The 23,511-nt window shown below is 39.2% G+C and overlaps 1 protein-coding gene across 3 annotated transcripts in view; it reads left to right on the top strand.

Moving 5' to 3' along the window:
• NR1H4 (nuclear receptor subfamily 1 group H member 4) overlaps positions 1-22,822 on the top strand; it is a 40,906-nt gene extending 18,084 nt beyond the window's left edge. For 2 of the 3 annotated variants that reach the window (XM_037388768.1, XM_037388769.1), the window contains 7 exons: positions 4,648-4,788; positions 8,432-8,565; positions 9,076-9,174; positions 10,273-10,372; positions 11,893-12,039; positions 20,544-20,657; positions 21,973-22,822. In XM_037388768.1, coding sequence (XP_037244665.1) covers positions 4,648-4,788; positions 8,432-8,565; positions 9,076-9,174; positions 10,273-10,372; positions 11,893-12,039; positions 20,544-20,657; positions 21,973-22,211 — 974 coding nt within the window. In that variant the 3' untranslated portion in view covers positions 22,212-22,822. Of the gene's footprint in view, positions 1-4,647; positions 4,801-8,431; positions 8,566-9,075; positions 9,175-10,272; positions 10,373-11,892; positions 12,040-20,543; positions 20,658-21,972 lie in introns of all 3 variants that reach the window. The other variant, XM_037388767.1, reaches the window with a different exon arrangement.
• The last annotated feature ends 689 nt before the right edge of the window (positions 22,823-23,511 follow it).

The raw sequence follows: 23,511 nt of genomic DNA, 5'->3' as shown, positions 1-23,511 counted from the left end.
TTCTGTTCTGTGGATAAAGGCTAAAGCACAGACATTACTGAAGCACTAAAATACCTTAATGTGGAACTCAGTCACTGAAAGTAGCCTTTGAACTAATCTGGGGCTTTTGCTTTATCTATTACAAATTCATCTCTGAGGGCACAGAAGACCACACTGGTCAACCACTCTAAAGACAAATAGAGTCAAGGGTCATATAGTCCTTCTCAATAATTCCAAGAAATATGAGGTTTGTTTCTTTCTGCCGTCTGTATGAATAGTCTCAAAGTCAAAAAACATGAATTAACTCGTATGAATATTGTCATTATAAACCAGATTAAATTCAAATTTAGTGTGAAGATTCCAAGTAATGACACAGTTACTCTGTTAAGAAGCTATTACTACTCTTTCTTAATTTCATTATTAAATTTCTTAGCAATTTTTCAAAGACTTCCAATTATGAACTATGGAATTTGTCAAGAATGTTTCTGGGAGAGAGGTTAAAACCACCAGGTAAATACTCAGGTTGAAACCCATGGTGAAAGGAAATACATGTTCATCTCTCTGTTGATCCAGTTTGAATCACTCTAACCATTATTTTACTGCTTTATTGGGACAATTTATTTTATGTTTTTGCTCTGTTTCATGACTGCAACGTCAATTACGAAGAATAGTACCCTTGATCAAACATCATAAAAATTGAATTATTTAAAGGTAACGCATTCTGTTTCCACAATAAACTTCAGAGGTGATTAAAATACCAGCTGATTCAGTTAAAAGATGTGCTGAGGATAGTAATTCTGTTTCACAATGTGAAGGGGATACTATGTTTTCTAGACCTCTGATCGTTTATGTGTATCTGTGGTATTTTTCACTTGAGTATACATTACCCTTAAAGCATAGTGACCAAAACTGAGCTCAGAACTTCAGTTGTGCTCTTAGTGCAGTAGAATTACTTTATGTCTCACAACCAAGTATGAGATTAGCTCTTCTTTTTTTGGCAACAAGACTGTTAATCCATGCTCAATGTGTGTCCAAAATAATATGCAGATCCCTTTCTGCAGGACTAGTGCTCACCTTGCAGCACCCCAGCTCCATTGATGCCGTGGACATTCTTATCCAAAGGGGGAGGATTTGCACATATTTTTATGAGATTCAGTCCCCTGGGATGAATATGTTAATTTTTTTTTTTTCATTTCTTTCTTGGGTAATGCATTCAGTGACACCCTCTATTCTTTTTGGTTTTCTTTCTTGGGCAGAAGGAAAAATATTAAGATCTTACTTATTATTCCTCCTGAGAATATTAATCTAAACATATGGGCAGGAGTATACACTTCTCTGTATATTTTTTTTAATACATTAACATTCATTAACAAATAAGTATGAAATAATTCATTAATATTTTACATATTATGCAAAAGCAGATTAAACAAAGCATTTTCTCTCATACAACATTTGCCTGTGGTATTATTAAAAATAATAATAATAATAAAAGCTTCCTTGAGGTTTCTCTCACCTCAAACTTATCACTTTAGAAAGTGCTGCCTTGATTAACAATAATAACATCACAATTGCCATTCATAAAGAATGAGGCAGTTCAGGAATTGTTACAGTATAGGGAGCAGTATACTGTGCTTTAAAACCCGATGCTGTAAAGGGCATTTCTGAGACAACCTCTGCAGACAGACATAGAAGATTTTTTGGCTTGTATCTGTATCTGTATAGCGATACTGGGCTTTAAGGGCCATTTTCAAAAGTCGCAGCACAAATGTGACATAGTATTGCACTTGTTCAATAAAGCCAAAGAATAAATTCTGCTGGGGGAAAAGTTAGTTGTGAATTCCCTCTGCGCAGGCTAGTAGCATTAATTTTTTTCCAGCCTTCAAACCACTCCTGTAATTGATGTATCTCATGCCAGACTGAGAATACTTCTTGCAAAGAAGGAAAGATGGGTCCCGCTTTAACCTTCTCCTCACACTGACACCCACCACGTGGGTGTGGGGGGAGGGAATGTTGGAGCACATCTTGATAGTCTGACAGAGCAGAGCAGGTGCTTTGTTAGCAGTTGTGTATTTCAAAAACTTTTAAACTGAAAAACTCAAAGCAGTTGGCCATCAGGATGGCAGGTAGAGATATTTACAGAGCCTTCATCTACACTTTTAACAGCTGTCCTCCTTCAACTTTCATAATTTCTATAAGAAAAATCAGCATCAGTAATATCTGAGCAGCTCTAGCCATAATTAATCATATTCATGACTAGCTTAGAGAACAAAGCAAATTCAACATTCTCAGCTTTTTGTAATTTGGCAAGATCTGATAGAAGTTAGACTATGCCAAAAAAACTTTAGCTTTTGGGGCTACCCCTTCATTAGTTTAATAGATGACATTGCTGATTTACCTCTGAATTTTTGTAAAACTTCTGGTATAGAAGGTTACATATAAAATATTTCAGGCAGTTTAAGTTCATTTTGAATTATTAGTGAATAATATATATAGAAATTCCATTCATACTGAAAAGCTAATTTCAAAATTAATCATGAAGTCTGTTGAAGAAGACAATGATTCAAGAGACACTTCATGATAAAACTGAAGCAAGAATAGGATTAAAACTACTTTTCCAAAAAAATTATTTCACTTTTCATTTCACATCATTTCACTCATTCAAACACTTTGTTATTAACAGAAAATATTTGACTGCTTGAATTTTGTTGGTTCCTAGCTTTTTCATCCATATTTTTGCATTTTTCTTTCATATTTTTACATACTTTAGAAGAATTATTTACTAAAGCTCTTTTTCTTTGTTTCTCCATGAAAAAGCAAATGCACACCTTGTGGGTAGGGTGAGTTATGAAGTCATCAATTGGACTTATAATGTTATAAATATTTGTGCAGAGCTTTTCAACATCTACTACTCATTAATATGTGTTACAATTTACAAGATTCAAATTTAACAAATAAAATTCATAAATTACGTAAAGCAGATGCAGTTGCCTTTAACTGACACTGAAAACATAACCGCTCAAATCCAGGCCTTATTCTCCCTTCCCTGGCCAGTAAATGGTAATGTATTAAACATCATGTGAATGATGAATAAAAATAATGCCTGGGGCTGCTGGAGGTTCTAAGCAATCTGCATTTCAAAAGAGACTGATGCCAGTCAACTGTATTTATCTGAAAAGCAGCCAATAAAACAGACAGCATGGAACAGATTTCAAGCAGGAATTACAGCAGATTCAGAGAAATGCCAGACTTTTTGTTACCAGATAGTGGAATTGTTTTACTGGTAGCTACACATTGGTGCTTGGGAGAGATTATGCAATTATAAAAACATGGGCCAATGGCAAAATCATCACGTCATCTGTTATACTGCCTAGATTCAGGGGGACAGTATCTTAGCTGAACACATTCTGAAAACACACAGAAAAATCCTGCAACTGACAAAAATTCATATTCACATCTGCCTTGTGATTTGAGTATGGAAGACCAGGTCATATCTGGTGCCTCTCTTAGTCCATCAAAATGCCAGGCTGGAAAACGATGGTGGTTTTACTGTGCCAGCCAGTGGCAATAAGAAAGCAAAAGCTTTGTAAATAGCTCTGATTAATGTAAATTTACACATAGCTCTAGTTGGAAATGCACCATAAGTCAGTGATGTGCCAGCAGGAGCTTCCAGGAGTCTATTTCAGAAACCTGCTGTTGGATGTGGAGGAGAACTGATTCCCTCTGTAGCTGATGCTAGTCTCTGCCATATCAAGGACAACGTGAAAAGATTATGATGGCACAGTAAGTCGCACTAAAAATTCAGTAAATATTCAAGTCATCATTGGCAGCTACAACTCTGTTGTTTTGTGATGACCCTTGTTCAATTGCATTTAATATCTTGAGCATGCCATGTTTGCCCACGGTGCCGCTCAGAGGTGTGCTAGGCAGCAGCCAAATAGGAGATTTGGACAGACTGAGCAAAGGTCTTCTCAATTTCTTGTATCAGTAGCTGTTTGCAGTTGCCACTCTGTCGTTTTGGAGTGACTTTAGTAATGTTACCAGTAGAACTGCCTGTGTAGGTGAAATTAGGTGACTCCTTAACTCATCAGGTGGATAATATTTAGTGAATGAGGATGGAGTATCTTGTAAACAGCGAAGGAGGCCACATGTACAACAGGTGGGTACAATGTAGCTTTCTTATTAAACTTGGGGGTGGGCAAGCAGACCAGTATGTGGAGCTTCTGCAGCTCCCAGGAACTGAGGGAATGGTGACGAGTTACTCAACTCTCTTTCTGCACATCCTGTACCTCAAGAGACTTAACAGATTCATGTTTTTTTCACCAGCTGTTTATATGATATCACCCTACAGCTCGAGTGCTGGTGTTCACCCTGCTTCTGCCAGGTTTCAGATTTGGGCCTGATTTTTCTCAACATCCACAGTTCTAGGGCCTTACCTTGGGCTAATGCCTAATGTTTGGGCCCATCATTTATCATGTTGATTTATTAAATTATATGACTTTGATACTGTTGTCAACATAAATATAAGGAATATGGCAATCTAAGCACTGAAAGAAACAGTGCAGTAGAAAATGTGTCATTCAGAAAACCCAATGAAGACAGAGGTGTTCTTCAACTTGATTGCTTTGCTGCTTTGAGAGTTTTCATCTGTGTCACTGTTGTGTTGTGCAGGGTTCTTCAGAAGAAGCATCACAAAAAACGCAGTGTACAAGTGTAAAAATGGAGGCAACTGTGAGATGGACATGTACATGAGAAGAAAATGCCAGGAGTGCCGTCTAAGGAAATGCAAGCAAATGGGCATGTTGGCTGAATGTATGTATACAGGTATTTGCATCATATAGTCAGTGTGCCTCAAATACTGTATTTATTCAGTTAGGCTGGTTTTAATAATAAATCTATGAAAGATATCATCTGGCAGGTGGAAGGTGCATGAAAGATGCTGCTGTGTCTGTGTATCAAATCCTGTTGAAAAAGGTGAATGTGCACTTACAAGCAATGGGATTTAGTTGGTGGTCGGGGCACAAAGGTGTAAGAGTTGAGCAAATGTTAAGGAAGGGCTGTCCTGCACTAGATGACAGCCATTAGTCTGCTTGAACAGAAAGGAAAAGCAGGCACCAGGGGAAGTGAGTCTATGGGAGATTCCCCAGGAGCAAGGAGTTTGCAGTGTTGTGGGAGCCAGAGCAGGAAAGTCCTGGTGCTTCCCTTAGCTACTCTTTCTGGGGCTCTCCCTGTCAAGTTATTGTTAGCCAAGTCCAAATTTTGGCATTCAAACAATGTCATTTTCAAGAAAAGAGGAGGACTGCTGCTAGCAGGAAGTTTCAGTGGACTTGCCAAGTGTATGTTCCCAGACCTCACCCAGCAATCACGCAAAGCCTGCTAAGGGCTAGCCCTTTATTATAGTCTCATTAGCTCTTCTTGTGGCACTATAGATTTTCCTGCCTTGCATATAGGCACATAGGTAGAACTGTATCCAGAAATAAATCTGGTAGAGTTTATAATATGTCATATTAAAGTGAATTTTCTATTCAGACCAGCAGCATATAAACTTCATTGAGCTTCACATTGCATAACTTAGAATAACAGGTATATTGGAGGGCAACTTTAAACACATTTAAAATTCCATTTTGACAGAAAATGTTGTTAGATCCATTATTTTTGCAAGCTTGCTCCTGAAAACCATCTGTAAACATCTGCTCTTCTGCCTTTCATGAACCGAGCTACAATTTATTTTTCTTGATGGCTCCAATCATTTTAGCATACACATATGTGTGAAACCAATTTAGGTTCATACAGGAAATTAATCTACTTGGAATTTTTAATATACTTCTATCCCTCAATCTGATCAGAAGATGCTATATTAACTGTTGGTTTTGTGAGAAACAATAAGCTCCATCAATATCTGGAATGCATTGCCAGCATAATGTAATTAATCTTTCATTCTGCAAATTGAACAGGCTACAAAGATCCCAAGATATGACATATTCTCATGCAATACGTAAATATATGAGCAGACGCCACCACTGTGATGACAGCACTCAATGTGTCTGTAAGTGTCAGAGGATAACAGCTCGTCTGTGATGGTGATTCCAGATACATTGTTCCAAAATTTTGAGGGTTCAAGCCTGAGTGACTCAGTACAACAAAAAACAACCGATCACCCCAAAACCCCCCAAAAATAGGTCAGTGTAAGTAATACTGACTGGGCTCACATGAAACTTTTAAGCTGGCCTATCGTTTTCACAAACTGGCATATGTGAAATAAAAGCCGGTGAGTGCTACTGCCATCTGATTCTCTCTCTCTGCAACGGAAACACTGGGCAGCTCGTGTTGCTCATGACTTAACCATAAGCATGCTCTAATGCACTGCAATGAGGATGTTTGGCAAGGTACAGTTTAATGGCTTTTAAGTAGGAGTATGCTGTATAATTGCTTTTAGTTCAAGGCAATTCAGGACAGTAAAACACAAAGCTTCTAGTAATATAGAGCATTTGTTCAGAAAAAAATATACTAGGAAATAAAAGGTTGCCTTGATCTTTGTTTCACCTACTCATTTTGTAGGATTGTAATTGCAAGCTCTGTGGATTCTTCTCTCCTTCTACACAAGGAGGTAAAGCCTTATAAATATTTATGGCATGGCTACACAACAATCCTACTCCTGCCCTTTATACACAATCCACAGACAGATCAAAATTACTAACCATCAGTTTCAGTCATTTGTTGTCATTTTGATACAAACTTCAAGTTTCTTGGGTGAAATATCTACCTAGGGAAGACCCAGGTTCTGCCACTCTTCCTGGAAGGCAATACCCATTTAATACCCATCGAAACCTAGCTATCTCTGAGGTAAAAAGCAAAGTCCTGTCTCTCACATCAGTTTTTCAGCTAACTAAAATGGAGCTGTAATAAGATGTCAAGGTACTACTCAGTAGCAGGAGGTGTGAGAAAAATCTGTCTTACTGCTTAAGGCAATTGTCAACCAAATTTTTCCTAGGAAGGTAGTAGACTGGACCCTAAGCTGGTAGAAAACAGTACAAGCCCATTAACACTGCCAAAGGATGCACTGAATAATTTAGAAAAAGAAATCTATGATGCTGAAAGGCAGCACAAATTACATGGCTCGATACCAATTATTATCTCCATCATTCCTATTCCCCCCTTTCAAGGTATTATTTGCAGGTCTTATTTTAGTCATGTAAATTTCCTCTTCTCTCAGCAGTTCAGGTAGGTTATTTTATATAGTGCTTAAACAGGAAATTAAAAACATTCACAATGATATTCACTGTTTTCATGGTATCTTCCTCCACCATCATATACTCACTGAATGAGCCTCTTTTCCTGCTCCATAGTTTCAAAGGTGAAGAATGAGAAGGATACTTAAAAGAAGCTAAAAAAAAAAAAAAAAAGAAAGAACAAATGATAAAGAAGCAAAAAAGCCCTGTGATGATACGTTTATTTTTAGAGGAGTACTTAGATGTTTACTTTTTCATTTGTGCTTTCTGGCTGTCTTCCACAGGTAGTGTAGGGTACCTATTGTCCCTTTTTTTTGTTAGCACAAGCAAATTGCTAGTTTTTATGACATCCACACAAGAATGCTCCCTGGTTCAAAGTACTGAAATGTAGTCTAGAACACCCCCCATCCCCCCAAATGCAAAAATCCTTTCATTAGGGCGAGTGAAACTCTACAATAAAACCAGGGCTTTTTTTCAGTCCTCTAATACAATAAAATGCAAAATAGCAAGACCAACCAGGTAACATTTAAAATAAATAGATTTTAAAGGTACATTTGCCAGCCTGAATTAATTCTGAGCCTGCATTTTCAGCAGTTGGTCTATCCATACCATGACACTGTAATGGCTAAAGCCCTGGAGTCCTCTCTTCTGAGTGGGCTTTCTGTGCGAAGATTCTGCATTACTGCCATACTATTGCCTGAAGGACTATTGAAAACAGCCAGTGCCCTTTGTGTAAGAACAGGTGCACCTTGATTACTGTTGTGGATCGGATGAGGATCACGCTTTTGATGACAGTCTTTCAGTTGTTCCCATTTATTGTGCTTTGGTCTGGGTCTTGGAGCACATGAAGGGGTTTTCTTTCAGATGAAACTAAACCAAAGACACACTCCAGCAGACTACCATCACTAATGGGTTTTCTGTCTGTAAGACCAGATCAGAACTGGTCCAAAGTAAGAACGCCGACATGCATACTGTGTGGATGCTGGGTCACCAGAACCAACTGTTTTGCTCTGCAGATGGGCTCCTGCTGGTGAGACTGCTCGTTAGTGTGTACTTAGTGTGTCTCATTAGACTCATATCCAAAGATAATGACATGATCAGGAAATGATCTGCACAGGTAAGTGGGTTTGTTAGTGTAAAGGGCATTCATGGGCATGTTTACGTACCTATTCAGTGCCTAATGCATATATAAAACCAGTTGCTATCTGTTGTATTATGTGTTCTAGGTCTGCTAACAGAAATACAATGCAAGTCAAAAAGGCTAAGGAAAAATGTGAAACAGCTCCCAGATGAGACGGTCAATGAAGATAACGAAGGCCATGACATGAAACAAGTGACGTCTACAACTAAAATATATAGGGTAAGGCAACTCTTGTAATAGCTCGTACAGCAGTGGTGATGTTTGAGCTAAATGTGGCTAGTACAGTAAATACAGAGTACTTGTAAACTCTCTGGAGCTGTCTGTATTAATTAAAACTCCATCTCCCACCAAGTCAAGGAAATACCTTGACTATAGAAGTAGTTCTGATATTTTTAGTCAAAACTCAATAAAGCACCTATAAAACCCATAAAGTATTTTTTCTGTGAGACATATCTCACATATATATCACGTACGGTGAGGTGTGATATTAAAGTTATTTGCTAAACATTTCCTTATTTCTAGTAATAAACTACACAAACTCATGCAGTTTAGAAGCATTATACACCTCTCTTCTGTAGACTTCTATAGAAATCCCAGTGACCAGCAAAACTCTTGTCTGATTGATCTCCAAGTGTGAGAAAGAATGTATAGCTTTTGCTTAAAGCAAGAAATGCTAGATCATTTCTATGACTGCATTTCATGATGGGCTTTTTTTTTTTGCCAGTATAGGAGAGAGTAGAATTTACCCCAGAACAGCAGAACCTTCTAGATTACATCATGGATTCATACAGTAAGCAACAAATACCACAGGAGGTGTCAAAAAAACTAGTAAGTACACTGATAAATTCATTTGTGAGATGCACACAACGAAGCTGAGAATTACATGGCAGAAAATATTTGTACTCAGCATAAGTAGGTGTAGTAAACAGTAGAGCAAACTATGGGTAAAAGCTTACAGTTAAAACATGCTGCAAGTGGGGCAGAATCTCTCCCATTCAGTCAACAGTCAGACCACGCCTTTGTTTATCAAACACCAATGCTAGGGAAAAGGTTTCAACTCTGGCAATACACTTTTATGCTCAAATCTATCCTTTAACTTAAAGGTTTATCAAACCTTTGCTGGTTTGAGCTGTGATTTTGACATTGTCAGTACAGGCCGTGATTTCAGTCTGACCTGCAGCCAAGCTTCTTTTCTATAAAAACACCAGCCTGGAAGCTTGGAAATATTTCATTTTTTTTAATCCAACTTCCCAACATTTTCTAGGCTTGGTTTTTTTGTTTCATCTCCTCTTCTTTCCTTTTCCTCTACTTTCTAGAAATTATTTTTTCCCCTTTAGGAACTCCTGGCTTTCGTGGGAGGATGGAAAAAGGTTGAAGAGGAAAAAAGGATTTAAGAGAGATTATGTTTTTTAACAAAACTGTCATGTTTGATCTTTAAAAAACACAAAACTCAAATGACTGTAGAAAATTATCTCCTAAGTCATCAACTTTGACAACTAAAAGGAAGACACTTGCAGTAAGAGGGTTGAATAACCCATGACTAACTTGTGGAACTTATTTGCATGGGAGGTTGAGGAGGTCAAAACCAAAAATATGTTAAAAAAAGGAATAGGCAAATTAATGGATAATAAGGCTTTTGGTTAATTATTACGGTACACATAGAACTTCTATCTCAGAAAGTGCCTAAATCATAGATTGTTAGACACAACACTGAAAGTGAGACAGATATTCCAGAGGAAAGGAGACTCGCCACTTCTCTTGTTTCTTACTTTGCCTTCCAAAATACCTTTTTTTGACAACCACTGGAGACAAATTACAGCATTAGATGGACCTCTTTCCTGATCTAGTCTGAAAATTCTTGTATTTTATGCTTTTAAATGCAAAGTGACAATATTAACATATTTTGTTTGATTTGATTTTTAACAGTTACACGAGGAATTCAGTGCTGAAGGAAATTTTCTGATTTTAACAGAAATGGCTACCAGCCATGTGCAGGTTCTTGTGGAATTCACTAAAAAACTACCAGGTATATCCACTGCATTGGGGCAAATTTTGTTATTGCAAAGTTCACATGCCTTTCAGTTGCCATTTGGTGGTTGTTGTGTATATTTTGAAGACTGTATAAAAATGCTGCCTCTTCTGACACGTGTGTTCTTCAGACACTCTCGAAAGAGAAGGAGCTTTGTACTCAGAGGAATAATACGTTGAATAATTCAGACACTGCCACTCTGAGATGTAGCGCTCTTTACCTATTGACAAACAAACAAAATACTCAGAGAAAGGGGTTGTGTGTCTCTAGAGAGAGAGGTTTTATTTTCATATATCACTTCAATGCCAAATAGTCTGCCTCTAAATTACCACTAACCCTTGCCGCTCCGCTCCACTCACTTTGCTGCCTTTCTAGCAAAGCCTCTAGGTCATGATATCCACTGAATTGTGAGTCCTAACCAAGGACTTTGCCTAGTTGGTGGCACCAGTATTTATGGTGCTTGCATGGAGTGTTATGGAAAAGCACTGAAAATCTGAGTGTATCATTACTATTTTTTTCAATTCCCAAGTTGGTGTTACATCAAGAGCAAACACTGGGCATGATACAGGTTCCTTGTAATTAAGGAAGGTGAATTGTAACACTTAAGTGTATGAAAACATTTTCCTGGCAATCCCATCATATTGACCCTTCCTCTGTGTGTTACAGACTTGGTTCAAAGCCTAGCACTGCAGCTGTATTTTTTTATGCTAACTGGGATACTGTCTTGTAGGAAAGGAAGAAAAGAGGAGCTTTTTAATTGAATAATCTACTATTTTCAGTGTTGACTTAGAGTATGTCTGGCAGGATTTGTCACCTTTTCGTTTCATTATCTTTTTCTGTGCTTCCTCACAGAATATCGGGGTGGGTGGGTGGGGGTGGTATAAGGTGGGTACCTGCATTGGCAAGCAGGAGGAGAGTTTGCCATTATCTTCAGCTCCCCGTTCTTCTTCAGAGGAGCAGCTGTGTATTCACACAAGTTAGCAAATTTCTCCTGATATCTTCAGTGGATTCTAGAGTCTTTCTGCTCCAAAAAGAGAAATGCATATTTAAAACACAGCAGGAAGCTCTATGTAAAATAGTATATTGGTTCAAAGGTAAGGTGAAATATTTAAAATTAGATGCTTCAAATGCTGATTTTTGCCATCAAAGTATGGAAAGGGCTGAAAGCAGCATGGCAGTAGGAGAGTATAGAGAGCTCTGGTGGAAATGTTAGGGTGCAGCACCAGGCTAGACAAAATCCCCACTATTGGTTACGCTACGCCACTAGAATTTCCTTATCATGTTCTTCCTAAAGTACCATGAACACTGAAACACAAGTCTAATTCTCATAAACTTTGGTGAGGTCCAAATCTGCGTCATTTTCTGGAATCTGGGTTTCAATTTCTGCAGTACTTGGCAACCCTACTGACAACACAAAGCTTACACAGATGTGTAGCACCTCACATGCAAGAACTTCAGGACAGAAAGTAGTGGGGACTTTTCTGTTGCTGCCTTACTTATCTCTACCATCTCCCAAGGCTTCCAAACCCTTGATCATGAAGATCAGATTGCTTTGTTGAAGGGCTCAGCAGTAGAAGCCATGTTCCTCCGCTCGGCTGAGATCTTCAGTAGGAAACTTCCTACAGGACACACTGTCCTTTTAGAAGAAAGAATTCGCAACAGTGGTAAGTATCTTGTTTAACAAGGAAAAAACAAACCACACCATGGCATTTCTGTGTCAGTATTTTGCCCTTGGAAAGCTAGTAAAATTGTTTATTAGCACTGAAACAGGTTTATCTGATTGTTGTTCTTTATATTAACTAGAACAAATCTAACTCAGCCTTGAGTCTAAAGGTCATAAGGTAAAGGTTTATTTATAAATACATTGCAAGTATTTTGAACAACACTATATCAAATAAACCCAGTGCAAGGCTCCAACAATAAGCATGAAAAGTGATGAGGAAGAAATACCACCATTTCAAATTATTCACACAAAATATCAATTATTTATGTTTTCAAAGGCAATCACTATAAGAAGGAAAGAAAAAAAAGATTTTAGGATATTACTGGAGATGACAGAAGGGAACCACCTACTCTTAGGGTCAGTTTGGCAAAATTGAGTCACGCTGCACAAGGTGCATAGAATTATAAACATGGCATGTTCACAGTATGTTTTCTGCTTCTTAAGGTCCATCAAAGGCTCACAGGCTATGGTAAACTCTACTGGTTCTACACATAAATCTTAATAATTATGAAAAAGCCAAACAGGGCTGGATATTGCTTGTTCCCTAAAGCAGGCAAAGAAAAGTTTTGCATTGTTATATATTCTTTGTGCTCCACTGATGCAACACTGAGTGTTTTGCCTTTTTCTGTATTGACCAGCAGACCTTACCCAATCCTCACTAAATTCAAATGTAACAACAGTTCTGAATTGGAGAGTCTATCTACAGATTCTGGCTTCTGGCCTTCCTTTCTAATGGTCAGAAGAGGAAGAGACAGGAGAACATTAAATGTCAATACTAGTCATAGAAATGGGCTTGAACTCAGTTCTGAAACTCTTAGAATCAGTTACATGAAGGTACTACTGATGTATGCAAAATTAGGCCAATACTTATATATTTTTATATAAATATATGAAAAGGAGTTAGAGAACTTGAGAATAACTCAGTTGCTGAAGGTATGTATTTATTTTGGCTTAATACACTCATTTCTAGGTTTATATTTTGTAGGGTTTTATATTTCATTTTGTTTTAACATGAGGCTATTGTTCGATGGACTGGAAATGGTGACTTCCACGGTGGTATGGATAGTTTCTGGTCCAGATTCTGCAGGCAGAGAAGTATGCAGTATGCCAAGAAGGCCAGACTTATTTCCTGGAAACTGTAATGAGTTGTCATGGATCCAAATGTCTTCATTAAAAGATTTCCTATTGGATTATAACCTAAATTTTTGATAAAAATAGGTCTTAGAGAAATGAATCCATATGAATACATGATTACTGAAAGCTTCTCTAATCTATACAGTGAGTATCAACCTTTTTCTTGTAATCTATACAGTGAGTATCAACCTTTTTCTTGAAGGTGTCAACTGTTTCATAAAAAATAGAAGCAGGAAATACTTTGATCCAGAACATTAAATAAGCCATTATGTCATACCAATGTTTTTTTCCTTAGTCATAATTTTAAAATACCCTGTTAATTCTCTGCAACTATTGAGTCCAGATGAGATGCAATTTTTTTTTTTTTTTGAGTGCTAGACTTAAAGATAGCATTTCATATCATAACACAACTATCTGGAATATGACATTGTAACCTGCAGTAATCTTATTTAACTGTCCTGAAGCAGATTTAAAAAATAGCATTTTGTGCAGGAGAAAATTTCAAGACAAGCAATGATTTCAAATGTGGTATTATTTACTCCACAGGAAGACTTCCTGCAATCCTTGTTTTCTGTGGGGAAAAAAGCCTCCCAGGTAAATTAAAAATGAGTTCTGGATCAGACCAAAACTTGAGCTGAATAGCTCCCAAGAAATGAAACACAGTAACTTTTTTAGTGTGATATATATCTATATCTTTTAGCTCTTGGAAAAGGCTCTCTAAAACATCTTCCCTCAAGCCAGGATCAAGCCGGGGACATAAGAGGAAATACTGCTGCTAGAATTTTTCCCTCCTTATATTACAGGAGGATAATGCATTATCCAGCTTACTTGCTGCCGGCTGCATTCTTTCAAAAATGCCTTTGTGGTTTAAATCTGGTCATTTTCAGATGTCTTGAACTTAAATAAAATGAAAGAAAGGCATCCAAATTCTTCTGTTATCATTGCTTACCCATACAGCTTTCAAAAATATTAAATATGCCGTTCACACTCCTGCATGTCATAGGGCTCCACACCAGGGCTCTAGGTGGAATAATAGCCTGTACCAACCATGCTAGTAGGGTAGAAACTTAAGAAGTCTCTTCCAGCCTTGCCCAGTTAAGGACCAATGCTACCAAAATCTGCAGCTGGCCAGTATCATATTATAGACTGGTCTAAGAGGTAAGACTGGCCAGAAGATGTTAAACCGAAGTCAAAGAAGAAATCCCAAGAAAGTTACACATAAATTTGGAAACAGGGATTTTTTTTTTTTACATATACTTCACTGAAAAACTAAAGACTAAATGCAGTGAACTGAAACACCCTGCAGAAATAGAGACCAGCAGAGGAAATGCAATGATTGTTGAGTGAGAATTTAGAAACTAAATTTATAGGTAATAAATGAAGAAGAAGCATCAGAATTATTCATGGCTCCTAGTGAGTTCCTAAACACTGTAAGGCCATCAGCCATAAATTATTGCTGTTAGTCAGAACTTCTGTCCACATATTTTTAGGTGTAGACAAATGTGTGAATGTCACATAAGTCCTGTTGTCAAGCCTTGATGTCTGCACCCATAAAATCAGGAAGGATCATGGGGATCTTGCCTGAAAGTCACAAGCTATCCGGACTTCTGTCACCTGTCACCATGTCCACTTTAAAGCTGCTGTCATCTATTAATATTTATACCTTCCCCAGTCAGATTGCATGGAAGAGATTTTTGTGGGGTTTTGTTTGTTTTTTCCTGATAAAGAAGCCAGAGATCTGGTGATGATGACCTTTGAGCATTAGCAGCATTCATTTTTATTCTCATGCTGATGAGGTGTATTTTTATTTCTTAGCTTAGTGTATTGCTCAAGTCCTGGTGCATCTCAGTGACTGCCTTTGTGCTTGATGGTCTTTCTCCATAAGGTGTTATGGAAATTCTTTTATTAGCTGCTCCTGAGACTGAAATCCTCTCCTATTCACTCCAATACTGAGAATTTATGAGAAATACAGACATTTTATTTAGTGTTAACGAGAGCTTGTGCCACTTACTCATTTTATTTGATGCTTCACTATGCGTATACCATGTTGTGACTGATTGACTCATTCTGTGAAAGGCTGACATCCTAGTAATTTAATGCTCAGTTTCTTTCTGTTATTTTGTAAGCAAATTCTCCCTGTTATTGAGCAGTATGATATTTTTTAAAAACAGTGCTGAGATACTGAGTGTCTTCTCAGTGAGCATTTATAGCTTGTTTTCCTAAGGACACTGGCTTTCAGTGATCAGGAAGAAACACAGATTTTTATTTCATCATTTTATTCTACAGAGCAGTTCTACTAATTTCAGTATTGAGGGATAAGATATTATCTGATATGGACAGAAAGGGAAAGAATCTGGACCCAGATTTTCAGTTGGCAGCAGGACACCTGACACTGTGAAATATACTGTTGTTTTTCATGGATGAGTTACAGGTACTGAAGTACAGTGAGATCCAAGGAAAAAAAGAAATAGCCCCAATTTCAAAGCATTGGCAGGAGGCCACCTTTTGCCCTTGAATGTGGGATACAAAGTTCTCATTCATTTGGACAACAGACTCCTGCAGCCAAAGGCAAGATTTGGCACCAGAGCAGATGCCTAGTGACTTCCATTGCTTTTGGCTTTTATTATTTGATTATTAGTGCTCAGTAACAGTGATGCTTCAAACCCACATTGTGTTGGGGTGTGTGCAGAGAAACAAAATGAAATTATCTTTACTGCTGAGTCCAACATGTCTAACCCTCCAAATGGTCACGTGCCTCCACATGGAAGGAGACACTTACCATCCTATGACTCAACCACAAACTGGCACGCTGCCCAAAACATTTAGAAATTAGGACTGCTTTAAGTTGAAGAGTATAGGAAAGAGCTTTTCTGTTCCCATACAGTCCTGCACAATCTGCCATGCCAAGTTAGCCAGTGCCAGGTTCCTGAATTACAAATGAAGTTGATAAAAGTGTTTAAATTGTTTCTACAGAGTTAATTTATACCCATGAAAACAAGAGCAGATGACAGGGGAGTTTTTCTTCTTCATAATGAAGAAGTTTTCTTCTGCATAAGTGTGCTTCTCCAGGCCAAAAACTTATTTAGACTCAACCTATGAAGATTAGCTCAAGGCAGTGCAGATGCTGCTGCTGTGTGCCAGACCACACTTTCCTCCTGACTGCAGGCACTCAGGCCACTGCCAAAGGACGGTCTGCGGTAATGTCATTTGCATCCTCCTTGCAGGTCTGGTTTGTTTGTTGTTGTTGGGTTTGGTTTTTTTTTTTAACTAAGGTTTCTTTACTTGCAATGATGGCTTCACAGTGGTCCTACTGGGTGCTTTTGAGAAGATGCGTTTTTGCTACCCTGCTTGTGAGTTCTCAGCACATGCTAACCTCTCATTTAAGTTGGCTATTCAATCCCTACAAGATGATGACAGAGGAGAGGTCATGTGCACATGCTTTGGTGTATCCTCTCTACTGGCTAGATTTTCCCCTTTTTGGCTCTCGGCATCAATAGGGTGAATTTGGTAAGCGTTTGAAGGGCAGTGATGCATTTGAATAGCTTAGAAGGGAGAGCTCATAAGCAGCATGGAAAGCAGCTCTGGTAGATGAAACGCTGTGAAAGATAAGATGTAATTGTGTGAGTAATTAATATATTTTATTTTCATAAAACAGCTGCTAATATACTCTTCATATCCACTGGCACCTCCATGTTTATCAGAAAAAAAAGATCTCTTCATCCATATCAATCACACAGTGCTAGTTACTGTTAATTAGTACTTACTCTCAAGCTTTCCTCTTGCAATAGATTATTCAATTTTACTGAACAACCAAATTAGAAGAGAGAACACTGTCTCAAAAAGCTGGCAATACTGACTCGGTATCACAGTAATAGCACCTATTCCAAGATTACGTTAACCGGGTAAGTATTTATGGCTTGAAACTGCAAACCTTGTGAAAGCAACAGTCATATTACCTTCAGAGATAAATCATAGGAAGAAAACCCTAAAAAAGGCAAGGTCTAAAACAATTCAGAATGAATAATGCTGATGGGTTTAAATCTGGTCTGGTCTAATGTTGCAAGGCCATACTCGATAAAGGCAGTTATTTCCCATTGACTACATCAGGGTTTACCGCCAGTCATGTATTAACATAGAGAAATCAAAGTGAATTGCACTATCTTCTGCAGATGATGAAGTTGGGTTGTTGGTTAGGTAAAAATCTGTGTAATTCAGAATGATGCACAATGCAACATGAAGGAGGACCATGTTCTTATTTCCATAATGCTGCATGAACAAAGTTTTTGAAATCCTTTTGAAAAAAAGTTGAGGAAGCACCATTAACACTGATCAGGAAGCTCTGACTATGTGACACAGCACTGCACAGGGCTCTTGTCTGATCTAAATGAAGAGGGTTAGGTGGAGCTAACTTTTCTGTTCTCAATTAAACCAGTGATATAACTTCATCTATTTGATCTTTTTCACTATTGGAGTATGATTTGTGACATTTGCAAAGCCATATAATTCATTTCTCCTCTAGCCTTTCCAGTTATGAGCACCAAATCGCCTATAATTATTTTTCTGATAACCTGAATTGAAGTGACAACATCTTGTACGACAGATAAGAAAAAAAAAAAAAAAAAGCAGGAATTATAAACATCGGTTTCCTGCTTTTTTGCTTTCTGGTGGAATTTATTAAATCCGAACTGAAGCGTTTTCAATCACATTAGAAAACAGCCCCCTCTTGTGATGGAACAGCAGTCTGTGCAACGTGCATACAGGATGATGAATTAAGGAAACTTCAGCACTGATGGGATGAGGGCAAAAGTAGTAACCAAGAAAAATTCCATTACCCTAGTGTCAAAATTGCTCATTTTGCATGGTTTAATTCATAATTGTCTTGTGACAGATCTGTTTAAAGATTTCAAAGTTTTCTGTTTAGTAAAAGCAGTAAATTGGTGGCATTGCTGTAATCCCTTTTTACTCCCTTTCACCTCTTCTGTTTTGTTTTATTTCTCTGTTTGGAGTACAATAATGCAGAGAAGCTCTGTGCCATAATTTCATTTGCTTCCACATCTGTACTCATATTTTGCTTCACCCATCCATGCTTCCATTTCTTAATGTTAGATTATAAGCTTTCTGGGGCAAGGATTGTTTTACTGCATGCTTATACAGTGCCTGGACCAGTGACGACCTGAATTAGTTGTTCCACACCCTGTTCACCAGCATCATTTTCATCATACTTCTGCTATGTTGACAATAGGACTTGAGGAGCTCTGCGGTCAGCAAAACAATGAATTCATCCAGCTGAAAACTAATCTGACCCAAAAAAAAAGAGAAGAAAAAAAAATCAAATGATGAATATGAGAAACAAATGATGGGAGTGTTAGTCACAGCTCACTTCCTCCCATTTCCTGTTGCTGCCAAGATGATCATGCCCAGGAGCGCATGATACCTTGCACAGAGACTTCTAAAAATATCCACTTTGTCTTGGACTTTTCTCATGTCATTGCCAAGCTATTCACTTCCACGAAAGGAATCTGTTTGTTCTGTTTTAAGGCTCAGCTAGACTTACTTTTTTTCCTGTTTCTAGAGTCATGCAAACTTTAAGACTTCTGTGTGTCATCTGTATGTATTCCTTACATATGTCGTGTTCTTAGGAACTTTGGCATTTAAAACTGCCCGAGAGACAGAGGTCGTTCCCCAAAAGTCAGGAACAATAAGTGTTCAAAATTTAAATAGTTAACGCTCATGACTAATGACATAAAACTTGTAGAACATTAGATGCTATGACTATAGTTCGCTCTGTGTAAAGCTCCAGCTGTCTTACAGAATTCCACAGGATGAGCTGGCCCACGTCATATACATCTGCTTAATTGGTTTAGACTCTTCTCAATAGTGTTAAACTTGTTACAAAAACAAGATTTGTGGCTTGTAATCTGAAGTGAACATAGGTTGCTCATGTCACGTGTTTAAACACATCATTCAGCCACAAAACATATCACACCCTGTGAGACCATACTTTCACTGTTGGGACACATAACTATTCCACTGACAAGTAAGTTCTCAGTGTCACAGCAAAATGTGACTGTTTTGTAGTTTAAGTCAAATGACTTCATGCTTCGTTTCTCTGAGTTTCGCCTGATGAGTTTCATTTTGAACTTCCCCTCCTGGAGGCACTCCAGTCCTAACCAGTCCTGGACTTCAGCTTTGCGTTGTATACAACGCTCAAAACCACATTATTTCATGCCGTTTCCACACCAAGTTATAAAGACTTCTCCTAGAACAGCTCAAAATTAAGAGTAAAATTACAAGAAATCCTGTGGCCCTCATCAGTGGGAACAGAGGAGGTTCCCATCCTTTCAGCCAAGGAAGGCCAAAAGCTCTTGCTGTAGAACCACTGGTTTGAATGTCTATACCTCGTCAGTGTCACCACTCCAGAGTGGCAAGCAGCCATTGTCAACGGTCTAGTGGCTGCTCTGAGTGACTCACCATTTAACAAAAATAAATTGATGTCACAGGATCTACTTCTCTTTTACACCGAAAAGCAGAATGGAGTACATCTGTTAATTTAAGGCTAAGAACATCGTGACCTGATGACAAAGTCATTAAGAGGAAGCCCCATCAGCATGTCCCAGTTTGGTAACCCCAAAGGGTTTTGCTGATGGCAAGAGATTTGCATGATCCCATCCTTAAATCGGGCTGGATTTTAATTATTTATGACTCTGTACTTCGTAATACACTAGTTTATGCTTTAAGGTAGTAGTAATTGCAAGCAAGTTGCTCTTGGAATACAGGTAATCCTAGACCTAGTTAAATTTTCTGGCTACATAAAAGGAGCAATTAAGTCCCTTTATGGAGACAACTGAAGCAACTGCCCAAGGCAGTTAGCTGCAGAGCTGAGCTGGTCTAGAATTAAACCATACACCCTGGGAGCCTTCCGTATATTTACCATAAAGAAAACATGGGGACTGTTTCGCAGACTGTGCATCCTGGAAACAAGACAGAATATCAGTAGATAGTGAGAAAAACATGTATGATCCTTGTCCTGAAGAACTACATAGACAAACCTGTAGAGGAAAAGGAATTGCTTGAAAGAAAAGATTTGCTTGAAACCATCTGAAAAGAAATTGCCAGTGTTTGCCTGTTTCTACTCTGATCTGGAAAACAAGGATGTGCTTGCACTTTTGTAACTAATTGTTTTGCATCAGGCCTGATTTGTGTAGTAAGTTTCTCCCATCAAGACAGTCAGGTTTCAAATACTAATAACTGCTCTGTGGCAATAAACCAGATTATTTCAATGATTAAAAAATATTTTTTTTTCCTTGACAGGTATCTCAGTTGAATTCATAACTCCCATGTTTAATTTTTATAAAAGCATTGGAGAGCTGAAGATGACACAGGAAGAATACGCGCTGCTCACAGCCATAGTTATCCTCTCTCCAGGTAACTTCTTATCCAGAATTAAATATTAGTGGTTTTGGAATAAAAGCATGAGGAATGTGACCTAAGACTCGTAAAAACTTACATTCTACATAAAGTGAGTATACATGTTTATTCAGTATATTCAGTTGTTAAACCATAAACAAGCACATAAATCCAAACTCCAAATATCCTGCTACACCATCTAGTTTTGCATACAAGGAAAAAACCATATCTAAATACCCTGCTTAAAAAAAAATTACTGGTATCTCTTCACTGCTTAGCATGACAGGCTTCTTCCTTCAGAAAATGCCAGGTGTGGTTACATGCACACCACTACAGAGCATTGTGGAATGTCACTTTTTGAGAAGGAAATTGGGAAACCCTGTAACTTAGAACAGAGAATGGCAATGAAGGTCTTCAGCCTTTATTGAATAAACACCAGCTGTCAAGAGCAGGACAGTAGGAAGTTACCCTCTCAACTATCAAGTGTTGGAAACTGATCTCCCAGAAGCGTTGGCACAATAGCATCTCAGCCCTGATGACAGGCTTTGGTGTAAAAACTAATTCTCTGACAACACAAATTTTGTAGCTCTGCCTACAAAATATGGACAAATTGTACAGTGCCTCAAACAAACTGGCTACCATAGGAATGGGAGAAGCCTGATGCTTCAGGACAAAAGACAGATACTGAGGTTTACAAATCAGGTTTCACGGAAGATGGGAAGGTGAAGCAATTCCATCACTCTTTGAGTCAGTATGGGTCAGGAAATTTTTTTACACCAAAAATTTCAGTGACAAAAAACCCCATGCTCCTCTTTTCCTCCCTTTCCAAATACCCAAACACAAACTTCCATATGAACAAAATAAGAAGGCAAATTTTCTCTAACAAAGAAATTTCACCTGAGGATGAAGATGTTTGATTTCTCCCTGGTGACCTGCTTGTACACTCTACTGGCCAAGTTCCCCAGTTGTACTACGCCACCAAGAACTTATGCCATGCTGTTTAGTTCTTGCAGGTTGTACTCAGGTGCAGAACTGCACGGGGAGATGATGATAGAACCCCAGAGAAACATTTCTGAGTTATAACTCCAATTTTTTAAAAAGTTGAAAGTTTTCTCTATCTAGAAGTGGGATGCTTACATGAAAACCCAAACCAAAAATACACTGTTAAGTATTTTTATTCTCTCTTAATTTGAAATTAAATATTCTTGGTAGGTGTGAACATCACGCCCAGTTTAAATATTTGAATATTTTATATTAATTTATCAGTGTAAATATTAACATCATATCAGAGCATATATTTGCTAATTACTTTTTCTTTTAAAACTGTAACCAGATCGGCAATACATTAAGGACAGAGAGTCTGTAGAAAGGCTTCAAGAACCCCTGCTGGATATTCTACAGAAATTTTGCAAACTTCACCACCCAGATAACCCTCAACACTTTGCATGTCTTCTGGGCCGTCTTACAGAATTACGGACATTTAACCATCATCATGCAGAGATGCTGATGTCATGGAGAGTGAATGATCACAAATTCACACCGCTTCTCTGTGAGATCTGGGATGTGCAGTGATGGATCCTTCTTGTTTTATTTTAGGAGAAATATCTTTTTAAAGGACCACATAGCATTTATTTTCATAGAAAAATATCCCACAGTACGTTAAATTTTCTTTACTGCATTTTTATAGAAACATGCCATGGATTCATGAAAGCTATCTTGTTCATTATACACAGAATTAGCTGTCAGCTCTTCAGATGTGAGTATAACTTTCCCTATATTTATATTTTCCAATCAGAAAGAGTCCACCAGCTCCTCAGAGGAACCCTGTTAATTCCTGCTGCAATTAAGCTGATTGCCATTACAGTTCCTCTGGACAAATGGGGGCATACAGGCTTCCGTTCAGATTTTTCCACTGCAGTGCTTTTGTGCTTGGCCTCCGTTAAAGAACATATTCCAGATATTTACCGGAATAAACCAGCTGAAACAGTTAATGCCATAGTCATTTGCTGTTTAACTGTGAAATGTGTTCACCTAACACGTGCAAGATGTTACTTCGGCAGATGAAAAACTATGTAATGGAGAAAAGCCACACACACAGAGAAACCCCCCTTTTCATGCTACAAACATGTACCTTTGTTTGCATTATGATTTCAAAGTAAAAGTTATACGGTATCTGTACTTCATGAAGGCGCATCACAGGTTATTTTGCGTTAGGACTTTGCGGCGCTCCGCGGCCGTGACACACGGCGCCAGCGACACCCCTGAGCGCGGCCGGTGCCTAACGCCGCCCCAGGCAGCGCGGCCTTCCCGATGCCCGCAGGGGCTGTGGGCAGGCTGGGTGGGTCCCTGGGTCCCTCGTGCCGGGGTCCGCTCCCAGCCAGGTGAGCCCATTCGGCTGGGACGCCCCGGCCGCGGCGCGGGGGAAGGCGCTGCCCGCCCAAGCTGCTCTTGGCCCGGCTGCGAGGCGGCACCGCTGCCCGACCCCGCCACCGCTGCCCCCGGGAGGCAGCACGCTGGCGGCACGGGGAGCAGGACGCTGCCGCCCCTGCTTTCGTGACAGCTGAAGCGGCCTGGGGCGGGAGGGCCAATGTGCCGCAGCGCCCGAGCTAGCGGCCGCCCGGCCGCGCCGCCGCAGCGGGTGGGACACCGGGGCCCGCCCGGGGCTCCGCGGGGGCCTGGCTGCCGGCGAGACCGTGGCCCTACACCCGCGTCCTTCGGGGAGGCCGGAGAGGCGGTTTCACTGCGCTGCGCCTTCACCCAAACCGGCGGAGCCTCCGGCGGAGCTCCCGGAGCTACCGCCAGATGCACCGGTACGGCGGAGCGCGGAGGGGCGGCAGGAGCGCGGCCGCCCCCCCCAGCCACCACCGGGGGC

This window comes from Falco rusticolus, chromosome 5 (genome assembly GCF_015220075.1).
Source record: "Falco rusticolus isolate bFalRus1 chromosome 5, bFalRus1.pri, whole genome shotgun sequence".
In the NCBI taxonomy this organism is placed as follows: Eukaryota; Metazoa; Chordata; class Aves; order Falconiformes; family Falconidae; genus Falco; species Falco rusticolus.
Note: the sequence above shows the minus strand (reverse complement) of the source record. Positions and strands in the feature narration are given on the sequence as shown.